At 35.3% G+C, this 16837-nt stretch overlaps 1 protein-coding gene across 1 annotated transcript in view; it reads left to right on the top strand.

Moving 5' to 3' along the window:
- LOC150097913 (TBCC domain-containing protein 1-like) overlaps positions 1-16837 on the top strand; it is a 349586-nt gene that overhangs the window by 27657 nt on the left and 305092 nt on the right. Inside the window, exon 3 of the mRNA XM_090406629.1 lies at positions 15422-15484. Within this exon, the coding sequence (XP_090262755.1) occupies positions 15422-15484 (63 nt within the window). The remainder of the gene's footprint in view (positions 1-15421; positions 15485-16837) is intronic.

Raw genomic sequence — 16837 nt, 5'->3', positions numbered from 1 at the left:
ATGTGTGCTACAGGTCTGCTTCTTTCTTCTCTCTAATTTTTGACATCACCTACATGTTCTTTTTTACAGATTTCAAAACTTCTCCCAGTATGAGTTGCATACACTTTTCTGCAAGAGCAAGGAATCTTGTATTCCCCAGGATATTTGTAGAATGGAACATTGTTGTTATAGGAATGTAGGAAACTTTGCAAGGTGTAAATTGGTTTGAAGGCCATTCTGATGTTGATTTATTTTAATAATTAAGCTATTTTATGTGTATTGTTATGTATACTTTGGAGATTGTACCTTTATAATTAATTTTCAGGTTAACATTTGATGTTTCATCAGAAAAGAAGTTTTTTTTAGTTTCTTTGAGTAGCCATTTTGGAGGAACTCAAAAGGATTTCAAATGCTTTTATTCCCCTAATTTTGTCATTCTTGAGTATATTTAAAGTCCCATTTTTAAGGTACTAGTAATACCTAATTTTTGTTGATGGTGCTGGAAAGAATTTGCATGCAAATACCTACCTGTATGGGTTTATTTCCTATAAACCTCCGATGTTAATCCTTCATTTGTTTTTGTCGACAAGAATGTCTAGGAATTTCCAATGTGAATTTAATTTTTGGATGGCAATTATTCAGAGACTGTACAAAATCTTCAAGATCTTTCTGAGTAATTTTTAATTTATAATTAAAAATCATCATCACATCTCCATCAGACATATGGCTTTAGGATTGTCTGTACTGTAACTGCTTCCTCAAATTTTTCTTCATATAAATTAGCAATGGTGGAGAAGGGACAATAGATTTGAGCTCATTACCAGAACATATTTTTGGTAGTAAAAAATACCTTTCCATGTGTGTTATTTATTTTCATGGTATTGATGACAACACAGAATGATTAGAAAATAATATTAACTTATTTGCTGATATTTCACTGGTATTATATCTAGCATCTTCAGAGCACAAAAACAGTTTGTCACAGTAGGCGAAACAACAACAATTTGGTATAATAGTGGGACTAGTTTAAAAAAAATTGTAATGGACAACACAAGGAACTAAAGACCTAATTAGGCACCATCTATGTTGGAAAAAGAGAGAAAACAAATATTAAATACATCTTAAAATGACTGTCTCCTAGATTTTTGTAAATTTATATAACTATACTTGTTGAGGTTTGGAGTATGTTTTAAAGCTTCCGTTGATTCCAAAAACAACCTCTCTGACTTATAACGACATCTATGTAGTACTTCTGTTTTCTTCCAATTGATCCTATGTGAAGTGGTATCCAAGGCATGGTCTGCTAACCTGACTTGCCATAATGATAGTGGGAGATGTATTTTTTATGATCATCAAGCCGGATGTTAGCAGCTCTTCCTGTCCATGTGGCCAAATAGCAAACACATAATCAACATAGCATGGCCAGACCACTAGTTTTGGTTAAAATTGGCTAAAGGGGAGACCATTGTTGTCCCATCTAGTTGCTTGTATATCTTCCCTTTCCATGTAAAATAACCTGCATGCACTGTAAATTTAAATAGTTCAAATATATCAGGGAAAAATATGACTTTAGTAAAGCAAGAGTTTCAATTAATGGTACATTTGTAAATAGTGAAGTGATATCAAAACTAATCTTTATGTCTGAAATTTTTAAGATATGGTTTTCTAAAATACTTTTTAGGTGAACAGAATTTTTAACAAAGGAGGGAGAATTATTTGTGAGGTTGGCTAGTAATTTAGCTAAATGTTTAGCAAGTTTGTGTGTAGGAGTGCTTATACTATCCACAATAGGGCATATGGGTATATCTTATTTGTGAATTTTAGGTGCTCCATATATTCTGGGTGTTTTAATGTGAAAATGCTTGAGCTTGTTAACTGTTTTTGGCCATGAAGTGACTTTTTTCAATAATTTGCAAACTTTATTGTTTTTAGTTATTGGGATCACGATCTATAATTTGTTATGTAGATTAGTCTTGCAAAAGGATGTGCATTTTGCTTTCGTATTCAGCTAAATTCATCACCATAGTTGCATTACTTTTGTCTTCTTTAGTTATCACAATATTGACATCATCTCCAATGTAATGGCTAATAAAGAATTCATGAAAGTTAAAAAAAAAAACAGCACAAGAAAAAAAAAATCCTTCAGCATCATAGTGCTATGAAACAACCTCAATTAAAACAAGATCACATCGTTATAAATTTATCATTGTTAGCCCTAATGTATCCTTCAGATCAGTAATCTGAGGTACGCTGATGATACAGTACTCCTTTGTAATGACATGGAAGAACTAGGACTAATTCTTGACAAAGTTAACAAGATCAGTAATAACAGAGGACTTCAACTCAATTCTGGCAAGACAAAGATCATGGTTCTCAAAGGAAAAACAAACAGAGAAGCTCTTGAGAAACAAGTGTATCTTAATGGAGAAAGAATTGAGGAAGTCAGCAAGTTTGAGTACCTGGGATCCATTATTAATGTGAAGAATTGCTGTTCAGAAGATGTCAGAAAAAGATTAGGAATGGCTAAAACAAGTCAGAGACCTGTCTAAAATCTGGAAGGATGGATCTATCTCCATGGGAACAAAGTTGAGGATTTTGGATGCAGTTGTTTTTCCAACAGCGACTTATGGATACGAGACTTGGAACCTAAAGAAGTCAGATAAGAAATGGATATCTGCTTTTGAGATGTGGTGTTACAGAAGGCTGTTGAGGATATCATATACTGAAAGGCATACAAATGAATGGGTGTTAGAAAAGATTAGTAGAACTTTAAGGCTCCTTAAGGATATTGACAAAAGAAAGTTAAAATATTTTGGACACATAGAAAGGATGGAAGGAGGACTTCTCAGAACAGTAATAGAAGGTAAAGTTCCTGGAAAAAGAGGCAGGGGGTAGACCATCAATGAGATGGATGGATGGCGTGTGTGGAGTGACTGATCTTCAGAGAGTTGAGGCTGCACGAAAAGCAAACAACAGGACTACGTGGCAAGGCCTGGTGTGGAACATCATCGAGCATCGGAGTGACCATACGGCATCTGTAGATGCCCAGTGAACATAGAGAGAGAGAGCCCTAATGAATAAAGCTGTTAATGCATTAAGTCAAGGACATAATTTGCCATTACTCCCAGGCAAGTTCCAAAAGCCAAAATAATAGCTTCTGTTGAATGAAGAATATGATCTTCCTCCAGCAACAGCCAATTATATTCCTCCATAACTTAGAAGAGAACTATGGCAACAAGTGAGAAATTTTGTTGATAGGAAAATATTTTCCTATCAACAAAATATTTTCTATATATGAATATATTATATTCAACAAAATTTCTCACTTGTTGGCATCTACAAAAGACAAACTGGCACCTCTATCATTAGCTGGTGTTTACCAGATACCGTGTGAATGTAATTTATCATATTTTGAACAAACAGGCCGTTCTGTGGAAAAAAGAATGAAGGAACATCAGTATTATATCGAATACATGAAACCTCAAGTCTGGTCTAGCACAGCATAGCATTGACTCTAAACATAATATCCAGTGGGATAAAGCTTGTCTTCTCCACAGATTCAAGTTTAAATATGAATGCCTTTTCAAAGAAAGTTGCGAAGCCCTTTTACATCGTCTGAATTTGAATGGAAATGACCGTCTCTCTGTCTCTCCCAAAAGTTTGGGAGATTCTTGTCTTATGCAGTCATCAATGAAATAATTTTTAAGAATTATTTAATAATATTTTATTAATATTAATCTTCTGGCATGCGACAACAATTTAATTGGTAATCTACCGACTGTTCTGTACTTCGTATTCCATTCTTTTAACTGTTTGTTCTACACTGATGTACTGTTACTTTCAGTATGAAATATTTCTACCTTTTAATTCATTAAACTTATTACTGTTGGTTTTGTACATGTTAAGTTATTAACCAAGGAATTATACTTCATTACATTTGGAAGTCATGAAGTATAATTCCTTGGTTTCTATTTAGTGCAACCTCTTTTATGCCAGCATTTGCACCTTCTCTTATTCCAGCCGTCACATAGTCCATAGACTGTTCATCGTCCAAAAAAAGCTTGGTGTTCTTTTCATTATAAACTTCATTTCTGCTCAATTCATCAATTTATTAATCCCAAATCCAACTCAGCCTTAGATTATTGTTCTCACATCTAAAGTGATGCATCGAAATCCTCCAGAATGTTGGATTATATCCAGAAGCAAACTATTCACTCAATAGATGACCTTTCTCTCACAACCCCCCCCCCCCCTCCTTCTTACTTTCCCATAGATGCTTTATTTCTGAATTATGTCCTTTCTATAGGTATTTATTTCCATGGAAACTGCTCCATACTGATCTAACTTTCCCTACCTCTTCTTCTGTCTAATCATATATGAGCACTGATAATTGTTGGTTTACCACCCATATACCATTCAGCTCCAGACTCACCTAACCAACATCTCATCTTCTTTCATTCCATATATCTATCTACTTTCCCCTCTAACTCTTAAAAAAACACATTAACAAATTCTTTTATTCTCTTTAATTACTTGCCCACACATGGTACTGTTGTGTTATAGGTCTTCAGACCTTTTATGTATGGGATTGATATAAAAGAATAAAAATATCCACTTCCCTTATCCAGTGCTGCAGCTGTCACTTTTATAGAAGTGAGCAGATTGCAAGCTCTACCTTAAAAAAAAAACCATTGTGCCTCCTGTAGAGGATCATAATGTTATTCAAGCATTTCCATAACATAATCGGAAGAGCAATGGGACATTGTAGCATTTGATTGGAAATGACCCAAGTTTGATTCTCCTTGTGACAAGATGTTGTTATGAGCTTTTTCAGTTGAAGATTTAATTGATGTTATATAAGGTTTTTTACTCCCAGAAACTTATGCTTTTCATCTGCAAATTGGCCATGAGAACACTTGCAATTTACATAAAAAAAAAAAAAAACCTCTTGGTGACGAAGACAGGCAGCATATGGCATTGAATGTTGATGGTAATGGTAGTGTCATTGTGTATAGTTGGTGGCTTAAGTAGGAGAGAACAGTTAATTGTGTGTAGTGGAGTAGAGTTCCCTTCCATGATGAGTTCTTGTAGGTGTCATGTAATAATAATAATCTTTGCACCTTCAGATGAAATTCCTGACCAGTTTTTCCAATATCTTGATGACAGTACCAGATATATCAATTAGTCTATATTTAGTTAGGGAACAGCTCTTTGGAGATCATCAATAATGATCTCAGAAATAAACACTGTTACTAATGATAGTCTGGCCAAGGTCCATCATCTATTCGACTTGCTTGCAAGGATATCAGTGGTATATTATAGTAAGTCTCCCCATGGTGTTATAGTAGGTTTTCCCATGGTCTTGGGACAGACATATTCATTGCTGGTATAATGTTCACTTTTGAGCACATTTGATGTTTGCCCAGTTGTAGGTGTCCATGTGTGTATAGCTGTATGGTGAGTAGAAATCTCTGGAACTGAATCAGACTCCCCTTTGAGCATGAATCCTTCTTTCTCAGATTTTTCAGGGGTCCTCCCTAGGCTTCAGCCAAGTGCTGATACTGTAGATACATCATCTGATAACAAAAATAAGAAATGTTTGACCAGGGCTGTCGCTAGATTAGATTGCTCCCTGAGGCAAACAATTAAATATCGCCCCTGATGAATTATAAGACAATAATATAAGAAAATCTCCAATTGCTATTTTGTTTTTATTACAAGAGAAACGTTAATGCAAAACGATTACATAATAATATTAATTAAATGTTTGCTCTACAGGGATATTGCACAATAAAACTGTTTATAAGCTCGTCTAAATTTAAATTATAAGCTATGTCAGCCTCTATCGATATTGTTGCTAGACCAGCCAATCTTTCTTGAGTCATTCCTGTTTGCAAATAATTTTAATCAGTTTAAGCTTAGAAAACTTCTTTCCGCACTTGCTACTGCTATTACGGTAGGCACAGTCGCTGCTAACAGGAATTGTTAGCATAGCGAAGGCACCTACTGCAATATGGCTGAACGAGCGCCCTTATTAAGCCGCACCGCGAGGCAGGCTGCCTCTATGCTACACCCTGTCGACTGTACTGTGTTTGACCCATGTATACAGTAACTCTGTTTATCCAGCCTTCAGAACAATGATTCTCATATATCAACTGATTTCTAGTATGGCACCATGTAATTGTACTTCAGTTATCCTGCAATTATCAGAATTACCTTCCTGATGTGGTTGGATAAATGTAGATTAATGTAAATATATATTGTTTCTCAACAGCTGAAAGATCAGGAGGAAAATGTCACTCTTCCATATAAAGAGTTGATAAGGATTCATCATGTTGTCCTATCATGTTTGTTTCTGGTTTAAGCTAATACAGAACACAATTTGTCCCAAATTACAAGTCCAAAATTGCCAGCCTATCCTTGTTCGTTCAGTGAATACATCCTAACAGAGTCCATGACATAAGAGGATTGTACATCAGGTCTGAAGCCCTAGTCAGTTTCTCCATGTTCCTTAAAGGTTATGTGGAGGCTCCTTCCTTTTATCTAGTTTTGATTTAAAATCGGAAGCAGGAACATGAAAAACTTCACCTGAATTGTCAGTGGAGAACCTATAGAACAAGTAAAATATTTCAGCTATTTAGGCACAATTTGTAGTAAAGATGGCAAATTAGGTATGGAAATAGATAATAGAATAAATTTATATGGTATAAGAGAGAGAAATTAGCCAAAGCACTAAACTAGTGGTATACAAGACAGTGTATACTACCAAATTTAACTTATGAATAGGAGAGTTAGGTTAGAAATAAAACTGTTGATCAGAGACCCGAGCCTACATATTTGAGTTATGAAAAATATTAGGCGAGTGAACAGATGATGTCATTACTATTACTAACATCTGACTTCCATGCAGTCAAGTTACTGATTGTAATGACAAAAAAATCAGAAAACAGAAATCAACTTTACTTAAATGTATTTTAACGAGATCTCTGTTGTTGAACACTCTAGTAATTCGTCTATTTTTGCTTCTGCATACATATTGTGATTTATGAATTTCATCCATTTCTACATTAATGAATCAGATTTTTATATAAATTGTATCACATTTCCTTTGTTTATTTTTACTTTTTATTTTTATTTTTTACATTTATGACTGGCATTATTTTCTGTTTCACATGCGTTTACATCATCCGTGGAATTATCACTATCACTACATTCACATGTTCATTTTGAACTACCAGGTATATTTATATTTAGGAAATCAAATAATGTTCTTTGTTTGCTCATTTTATAAGGAGATAAATTTTAGCAAATAACAAATCAGTGTTACAGCACTGAAAGTTTCGAAAAGTAATTGCACTCAAGTAGCACATAACGTTAAGTTCTCTGCATTCCTACTAGTTTTATTTACAACTTCAGAGAATTACTTCTACCACATGTTCTCACATCCAGTAGGCACATGTCATGACTGGTAGTGTTGACAGAAGCAAAAAATCTACTTGTGGCACAACCCAAAAGAAACTACTGCATTAAACTAAATAATTCAGATTACTAATACAAAATGATACAAGTTTGAAACAAAGTAAAATAAGCAGAATAAAAAAAAAATTATTTTAAGAGACTTCAAAATTTTAAAAACTAGAAACGTTCTATCAATTTTCTGTAGCTCACCTGGTTAAGAATCACTGCCTTAAACTGATTCAGTGTATCTACATTCACAACACGCTCAGGCAATGCATTCCACTCACCAACCATTTTCCATGCAAAGAACCTACTCCTCACTCTACAGTTTCCAGCGATGGTCTCTTGTTCTACACCCTCCCCTCTCCCAGTCTATGAAAAATCTCTTCCATGTTAATCTGATGACAACCCCTGACTAGTTTATATGCCTCAATCATATCCCTCCCCTCCTCCTATTCACGAGGCTTTGCAACTTACATTCTCTCAATCTGTCCTCATATTCCACATTCCAATGACAATTGACCACCTTTGTGAATCTTCTCTGGAACCATTCCAACATATCCTCATCATCATGAAAACTTGGTGACCAAATCTGTGCATAATGATCCATGTGAGACCTGATTGAGGCCTTATACAATGGCATCATAACCTCTCTATTTCTACATGTCAAGGTCCTCTGCATCATTGCCATTATCTGATCTGGCATCATCACAACTTGTTGGAAGTTTATCCACTTGGTTATACTATAAATTAGAGATGCCAAGAAATTATATTCTTGGTTTAATCCTTTATTCAAGTGTAAGCAAACAAAGTTTGCACCTGAAGTAATTTCAGGACTAGGCAACTCATATATAGAAGCTAATGACCTCAAATCACTTGCCTTAGCATCCCATATATAATGCTATGCATTATGAGAAGGGTCCACTACCCAGACAGGTTTCGACCTTTATTGAGTATATACAAATTGCCTACTCCTTAAATTACTTCAGGTGCAAACTTTGTTTGCTTACACTTGGATAAAAGATTAAATTAAGAATATAATTTCTTCATCATTATTATCATCAAATTCCTGACATGTACCCTCAAGGGGTGTACAGGATATGATAGTACTACATGAAAAATTTACATCATTACTAACTTCCTATCTACAATTTTCCTCCAAATCAGTCTGTTACTTGTCAAGACTCCAATATTATCATTATCAGATCTTATATTTCTATCGTCTAAGGCACATTGTACTGTATCAATCCATCTATATCTTGGTCTTCCTCTGGGTTGTTTTCCTACCAACCTGGCAGAGAACACTTGTTTTGCTAATCTTTCCTCACCCATTCTGTTTAAGTGACCATACCACCTGAGATTAGCTCTGCTAATGCATTCCTGCATGCCGACAATGTCAAGTTGTTTCCTAATATCCTCGTTTTTAATATGATATTACCATTGATGCCATCTGTTCACACTTCTAATCTTTCTCTGAACTCTCATATCTGCAGTCTCTAGTCTTTGGTCAAGTGTTTTACTTCTGACCCAGCTCTCAGATCCATAAGTTAAAACTGGTTTGAACACTGTCTTGTATACAGCTAATTTAGTTTTCCGACTAATTTCTCTCTTATTCCATATGAATTTATTCAGTTGACTTCCTACCATACTGGCTTTGTTGATTCTGTTGTCTATTTCCATATTTAATTTATCATCTTCAGTAAAAACCATGCCTAAGTGGCTGAAATGTTTTACATGTTCCACAGGTTCCCTGTTCACAAAGCAATTGACATTTTCAACAATTCTACCTATTTTCATTGTCTTTGTCTTTTTAATTTTGACCTTCATACCATATCTATTACAGCAGTTATTCAATTTAGTCAGGGACTCTTGCAAACTTGTAGCAGATTTATTTAGAAGTATAACATCTTCCATATAAAGCAAAGAGCTGACATTAACATCTCCATTTTTTGTAATAGATTTCACGGTTTGATATGAACACAGATGGATAAGAAATTAACTATTTATTCACTTAAAAGCTAATATTTTGCTGGTATTATATCCAGCATCTTCAGAGCACACAACACAAAATTTGTTACAAATGCAAAAGGACCATAATCTGGTGTAACAGTGGGGCTAGCAAAAGTAATTGCAGCTTGCAACACAAGACTAAAGTCCTAATATGGCACCATCTAGGTTAAAAAAAAAAAAAAAATTCATAGTTTTGAAATAGTAGCCCAAATGATAGTCTTAGAAAGTTTGAAAAAATGAAATAAAATAAAAGTAATAAATATTAATTTGGTCTTAAGATGACTGTCTCCCAAATCTTTGGTAGATTTATACAGCCATACTTGTTAAGGTTTAGAGTATGTTTTAAGGCTTCTGTTGATTCCAGGAAAAACCTCTCTGACTTGTAGAAGCTTCTGTGCATTACTTTTGTTTCTTTCCAATTGATCCTGTGTGCAGGGGTTTCCAAAGCATGGTCTGCCAGACCCGATTTGCCATAGCGAAAGTGTCGGATATATTTTTTGTGTCCATAGTTCTTCCTGTCTTGGCACCTTGTCATATGCCGTTTCCAGATCGACAAAACTTAAATATAGATCTTTGTTATATTCCCATACTTTCTCAACTATTTGTCATAAAGTGAAGATCTGATCCTGACAGCCTCTATTTGGCCTGAATCCAGCTTGTTCTTCACCAAGCTTTTCTTCCACAATTCTTCTCAACCGTTTCTCCAGTATGCTTGCATAGATCTTGCCAGGAACACTCAGTAGGGAAATACCTCTGTAATTCTAACATTCAGTTTTATTTCCCTTTTTATATATGGGTACTATTAGAGCTCTACTCCAATCATCGGGAATTCGTCCCTCTGTCCGGCTTTCTGAACTATACAGTGCACCCACTGTAAGACTTTTATACCACCATATTTCAGCATTTCTGGTCGAATATCATCTACTCCTGCTGCCTTTCCACATTTCAAGCCTTTGATGGCTTTTTCTACTTCAAGTATGGATATGTATTCCTGACTGTATGCCTGTTGAGTGTTTTTTACCACTGTGCTATCACTGCTTGTTTCATTTAGCAATTTTTCAAAGTAATTACTCCATACTTGAAGGATATCTTTTTCTCCTGTTTTCATGTTACCTTTATCATCTCTAACTCCTTTTACAGCACTCTGACCTCCATTTCTAAGCTTCTTCAACAACCTCTAGAATATCTTACCACCTTCTTGATATTTATTTCCTGTGTTCTTGCCAAAGTCCTCCCATGACTTTTGTTTAGCTAATTTTACACAGTGTTTAGCTTTCATACATTTGTCTCTGTATTCTCTAAGTGCACAAGCTGACTTATTTGCCAGGAACTTTTGATATGCTTTCTTCTTTTCCTTCACTGCCTGTTTAACTTCCTGTGTCCACCATGGAGTTCTGATTTTTCTCTCCTTGCAGACAACCTCACCACATGCCTCTCTAGCTGAATCAATCAGGGTTTTCTTCAAGGCTTGCCACTGAATCTCCAAGGTTTGGTTCCTGTCTTGAACTCTTTCATTTTTTCTTCAATAATCTTTGTGTATTTTAGTCTACAGTTCACATCTGAGAGCTGCTCAACTTTTATTCGCTTTAAAACTTTCTTACATGTTATTCTTTTCAGTACGAAATTCAATTTTATCCTGCTCAACACTAAATAGCGATTGCTTCCAATTTCAAATCCTCTGTACACGCTGGTGTTCTGCACCAGGGGAAAAACATCACTATCAACAATAACATAGTCAATGAGACTTTTCTTATTCCTTGCCTCTTCTCTCCATGTGAATTTGTGCACATTTTTATTTTTCAACATGGTGTTAGTAATAACCAGTCCATGTCCTGAGCAGAAATCCAACAGGTATTTGCCATTATTATTAGCTTTGCTCTTTTCTCCAAATTTTCCCAAAATATTTTTGTATGTCTGATAATCATTTCCTACTCTGCTATTTAGATCCCTAACAAGGACCAACTTTTCCTTTTTCATTGTGTTAGTTGCTTTTTCTAAAGTATCAAAAAATTCCTCCACTTCTACCTTAGTAGAACTGTGGACCATAGGCACAAATAAGTCTCATTGTCCAATTCTCCATTCTGATATTTGCCCACATCACTCTACTTGAGACTGCCTGCCATTCAAGAAGATTAGCCTCATATTTTCTGTTGAATACTATGGCTACTCCTTTTCCTTGGTTGTCATTGCTTGAATATAACATTTTGTATTTATTGCTCAGAAAGATCTCACCAGTTTTTATCTTTTTTGTTTCTGTCACCCCTATTATGTCGATCTGGTACTTATCTAATTCCTCAGCTAGCTCCATTTCTTTGCCATTCAGGCTTCTTATGTTGATAGTACAGATCTTTAACTCTGGTGATGTTGAGTTGGGGTGTGTTTTCAGATTTGTTCCAGTAGCTGACTTTTCGCTGTTCGCCCTGGTTCCCTGGCGAAAACAACGGGGGCCTTGTTTAACCGGGCGATGCCCCAGCCGGCATGAAATTTTGTCATGTTGTACCATCATTTTTTATTTTGGTTTAACCAATAAGAATACAATTTGGTCGGCTAAATCCCAAATTGCCAGCCCATCCTTAATCGTTCATTATCCAAGTAGATACCCAACAGGGTGCACCACGAGAAGGTGAGGATTGGACATTAGGTCAGAAGTCTGGTCGGTTCTCTGCATTTCTTTTAAAGGCTATGTGGAGGTCTCCTCTCCGTTATACAGCTTTCTTGGCAACTTTAATTCATAGTATAACCAAGTGGAAAAACTTCCAACATCTATCTCTAATCTAGATTATTTTAATAATAAGTTGTGATTTTGGTTACTCGTATATGGAAATATGACCTGCATTACTTCAACCTTGGTATCACTTCTGGATCTGGCTGCCACTGATGAGAGCTCAATAAAGGTGCTCTCTTTTACATGCTGCCTGAGATGGTTATCTCTCAAGAACTCAGGAAATTCATTTTCATTTTTCTGAAATACTATTTCTTCATTCCAATTTATACTGCCATAATTAAAATCACCTCCTTTGTTCATTAATCTAAGGTGTTTATACATTTTTTCATCACCACATTCCCAGGCCTATTATTGCATCATCCAACTGACTATATTTTCATGTCAACCTCCACATTACACCACACTGCCTCATAACCATCACCATTATTTCCCTCCTTCTTGTCTACCTTATGTGGACATAATTCCCATGCTATCATCATCAGCAGCTATCCTCCCTTCTTGTCCTTTCTGTCCTTGCAAAAAATACTGTGTCCTTCCATTTCTATTCTTGTTAGAATATCATCTTCATTCAACCATGTTTCACTTATTCCAGTGATTTTGGAGCAAATTAACTCCAAAATCATTTCATCTCCCTTATTTCTGATACTTCTGGCATTTGCACACAAATACAGTAATTAATTTTTAGTTCTATAACCAGTCCTATCCAAGCCAGTTGTTGATTTCCCCACCACACCTGCCCAATCACCTTTTTTACCACTTACCACATATATGTTCAATCTCAAAAGCCCCACACGTATGACGATATCTTCCATCTTCATGCACACATTCACTCCCACTTTGAACACATCCACTCTCCATATTTCATATCTCCTTGTTCACCCTGGCTCCCCTGTTCCTCTTGCATTCCTGTTCTCTTTTCATCTCTCACACAGCTGTTTCCACTGTCAAGCACTTCTGTCTCTTCAATGCTACTACTCTCCTGATTTTTCACTTCATCTCTTGCATGCATCACACACTACTTCCATTCAGCAATACTTTCTCCAGTGTACTCACTCCAAAGCCATTGAAATGCAACCCATCATGCCTGTGTAATTTCATTCTTCCCTTTAACACATGCCATAAATCCACAAACTGTACTCCCTTCTCCTCACACAGCTCTGCTAGAATACAATTCATGATTTTGGCTCTCTGTCGCAACTCATCATTGCCATACCTCGGCTACACACTGACAACCTTTCTCGCTACACTGCTATCTTTCACTCTTCTTAACCTCCTGATATTTGCCCGCATATGTCCATTTAGATCATTTGTCCTCATAGTCCATTTAGATCATTTGTCCCCATAATCACTAATTCTCTTGCTCGTTTCTTCCTCAGAATTATTCTGCTCATTCTCCCTCCTGGATAGCAGACCTTATGGACTCTCATTAACCAATCCTCTATCTATGGAATCTCCATATACTGCTATCCTGTAATCACTCACCACCTCTTTTACTACTTTTTCTTTCATTCTATTCTCTTGCAGACTTTTTAATTTCCACTAAACATCTATATCACTCTGCATATCCCTCATTTCATTTTTCATTTTCAATAACTGTTTCATCAAATCCTGCATTGCAACAGTTTCACTTTCTGTTACACCCACAGTCTCACTCTCTCTTGTTCAGCCTCTCTTTACTTCCATTTCCTCATTCACACTTTCTTTCACTCCCTTATCACTAACTTTCACATCTACATTCTTGCATTCTTTCACTCTCTCAGTTTCACTAACTTTTGGTTCATTTCCATTTTTTTCATTTTGTCATCCCCTATCTTTTCAGTCTGTTTCACATTCATAGCCTGGTGGTCTTATAATATATTGCAATATGTATTATTAATTTTTCATATTGCTGCATGAATCATTTTACCTGTAAATAAAAGCAAATAATTTCTTTTTCACATTAACTTTTCATTTTTGATGCCTAGTGTTAGTAATATGTATAATATAAAAATATTTTTACCTCCATATGATTTTCTTTAATAACATTTTCTTTTCTCTAGCTTACTTTATTGTAAGAATATAGTATATCATACATACATACCATACAAATTATGTGTTAATCTATTATTTATGTTATCTGTAAGGCTTCCAGTCAACAGTAGGCTGTTAGTAGTATTAGTAATAGATTCTGGAATTGGGCCACCAGTTAATCAGAGCAGCTGTTTTATTGGGACAAGTCCAAAAGGACAATAACAGAATTAGAATATAACAAGAATGTACTTCATTTATTTAGGACACAGTGCCTTTTAATTGGGCCGGCTAGTAACCTCTACCACATGAAGTGTTAGTTAAAAAAATTATGTAATCTTTGTTCAGAAATTTAGGGCTATTTTATTGTGCCACATTGAGTGGGTTCCCTGTGTTATAAAACACTATGACGCTGTTTGGATAAGTGAATGAATCATGTAACTGTACCATACTGTTCAGGAACTAATAAATGAAAACTGTTAGATATTGGAATGAGACACAGGTCTTGATGTTTTAAAGGGATTAGAATGGAGAGTTTATCTGGCATGATTGAATGCTTAAAACCATAGTCATCATGTGAACAAAAATGTGTTGATAACATCTGAATTTTTTAAATTGGCTACTGAGTTGGGACATGGAATTACAATAGCAATCAAGAAATATTTTACTATTTCTTGACACTTGCTTAGTAGGTCAGTGCAAAAGTTAATCTTTTACAGCCAGTATGGTTTATGGCTGAAAGTTGGTGAGGAATAAGCAGCAATGCTAATTTGCACACTTTTAAGCATTCAGTCATGTATGTCAGATAATGAAAATGACGTCTCGTTACACATGAACCACATGTTCATGACTGCAGATGTATTTTTTATGTTCTGTGTTATGTTTTGTTATGTTCAATGTTCTGTGTTATGTTCTGCAGTCATGACTATGGTCAATCTGGCCTTGCAGACCTTATTTTGGATACAGCTAGTAGAATCAACTGGAAAAAGATCATCATGCTCCATCACAGTAAATTTAGAAGAGAAAGAGTGTCTTTAGAATCTGCCTCAGCTCATAAAAAATCTGCCTAATTTAAATAAGTATGTTTGTATAAAACTTCCCAAAATATGGGAAACACTAATACTTCGAGATCCCAGTTTACATCCTTGTCTGCTAACTGGTTTCCATAGAGGGCATAATTCATTTAATTAATTTAAATTAAACTATTAATTTATTAACTCTACAACTATTTTCCCCCTCTAGGTACTCTGAATGGAAATATATTGCTTGTAATAAGCTGCAGTTATCAGAAGATCTTGCTGAACTGTAAGACATTGTTTTTGTTTCAATAATTTTTTATAGTAAACTTATTTTTAATTATTGATTATAGAATAGTATAGAGGTTCGTGTAATAATCCCACGAGCATACTGAATTTAATGTTTAATTTTTGAACTCAAATAAATTGCCATGCAAATAATATATTTTTTCTGAGTACACAAAACTAATTTAGCACAGTGTAGCTAAAAGCTGCAACACACAGAATGAGAACTATTTGCTCCAATTATTTCGTATTCTAAACTGAAATTAATATTGCTTGTGAAATGAAATGAACCTGTCTTTTAAGTAGTTTTACTTCTAAAGGACATAAGCTTACAAAAATAAAAGTTAATCCCAAATAATAACACGTGAAAACTACAACACTATAAAAGAATCAGTTTCAAAAACAAGGAAGAATATGATTGCAGATACCGTGCTGTAGAGACAAAAAAAATTTTTTTCTACCTCTTCAAGTCTTCAGTGAGTGGAGTGGTGGTGATCTTGCATCAGATAGTGAAATTTATCTCCCACCTAAAGGTGGCAAATTGCTTCATATTGGCAGGTACACAGGATAAAAATTGTCTATAATATTAACAAAAATTTATTGAATTAAAAACAATATTAAATTGTAGAATTCTGGATGACTATTTGTCCCACTTTTTGAATGCTTAGGCTATCATTCTGAATATGAAGAAAGTTGAGAAGATGCAATTTACAGAGGCTAGTGGATAGGAGGAAGAGAGGATGATATGATAGAGACATACAAGTTAGTAAGGGATTGATTAATGTTAAAGAGGTTTTTCTTAAAATGGTGGGAATTCAAGGAAGAACAAGAAGTCATCCTTGGAAGCTGTATAAGGAAGGACCCAGAAGCAGGTTTTTTGCATAGAGAGTTGTGAATGACTGGAGTGCATTGCCTAAGAGTGTAGTGTCTGCTGAGAGTTTGAATGTGTTTAAGGCACAGTATGATGGGCTATGTGTATGACAAAAGAACCTCCTGGATGAGTCTTTGACTCCATGGGGGATCTTAGAATAATAATATTAATAATTCAGGTTTGGACTTTGCACAAGCGTTTCTTGTAAATTTATTATAGTCTAACCAAGTGGGGAAAAAAACTTCCAACATCTTTCTCTAAATCCAGAGTAATTTAATAATAAGGTGAGACACCTTTTGGCAGCTTGTATAGGTAAATATGACTTCTCCATTACTTTCACCTTAGTATTGCCACCTCTGGGCATGTCTCCCACTGACAAGACCTCAATAAAGGTCGAAACCGGTCTGGTTAGTGGCCCTTCCCTTAATGCATAGCATTATACATGTCTGCAAGGAGATGTGCTTTGCGTTATGGGAGATACTGAGA

This window comes from Typopeltis vanoorti, chromosome 16 (assembly GCF_054136105.1).
Source record: "Typopeltis vanoorti isolate ZY-2024b chromosome 16, IOZ_Tvanoo_1.0, whole genome shotgun sequence".
Lineage (NCBI taxonomy): Eukaryota > Metazoa > Arthropoda > Arachnida > Uropygi > Thelyphonidae > Typopeltis > Typopeltis vanoorti.
The sequence above is the reverse complement of the archived record's forward strand: the minus strand, read 5'-3'. Positions and strand labels throughout refer to the sequence as shown.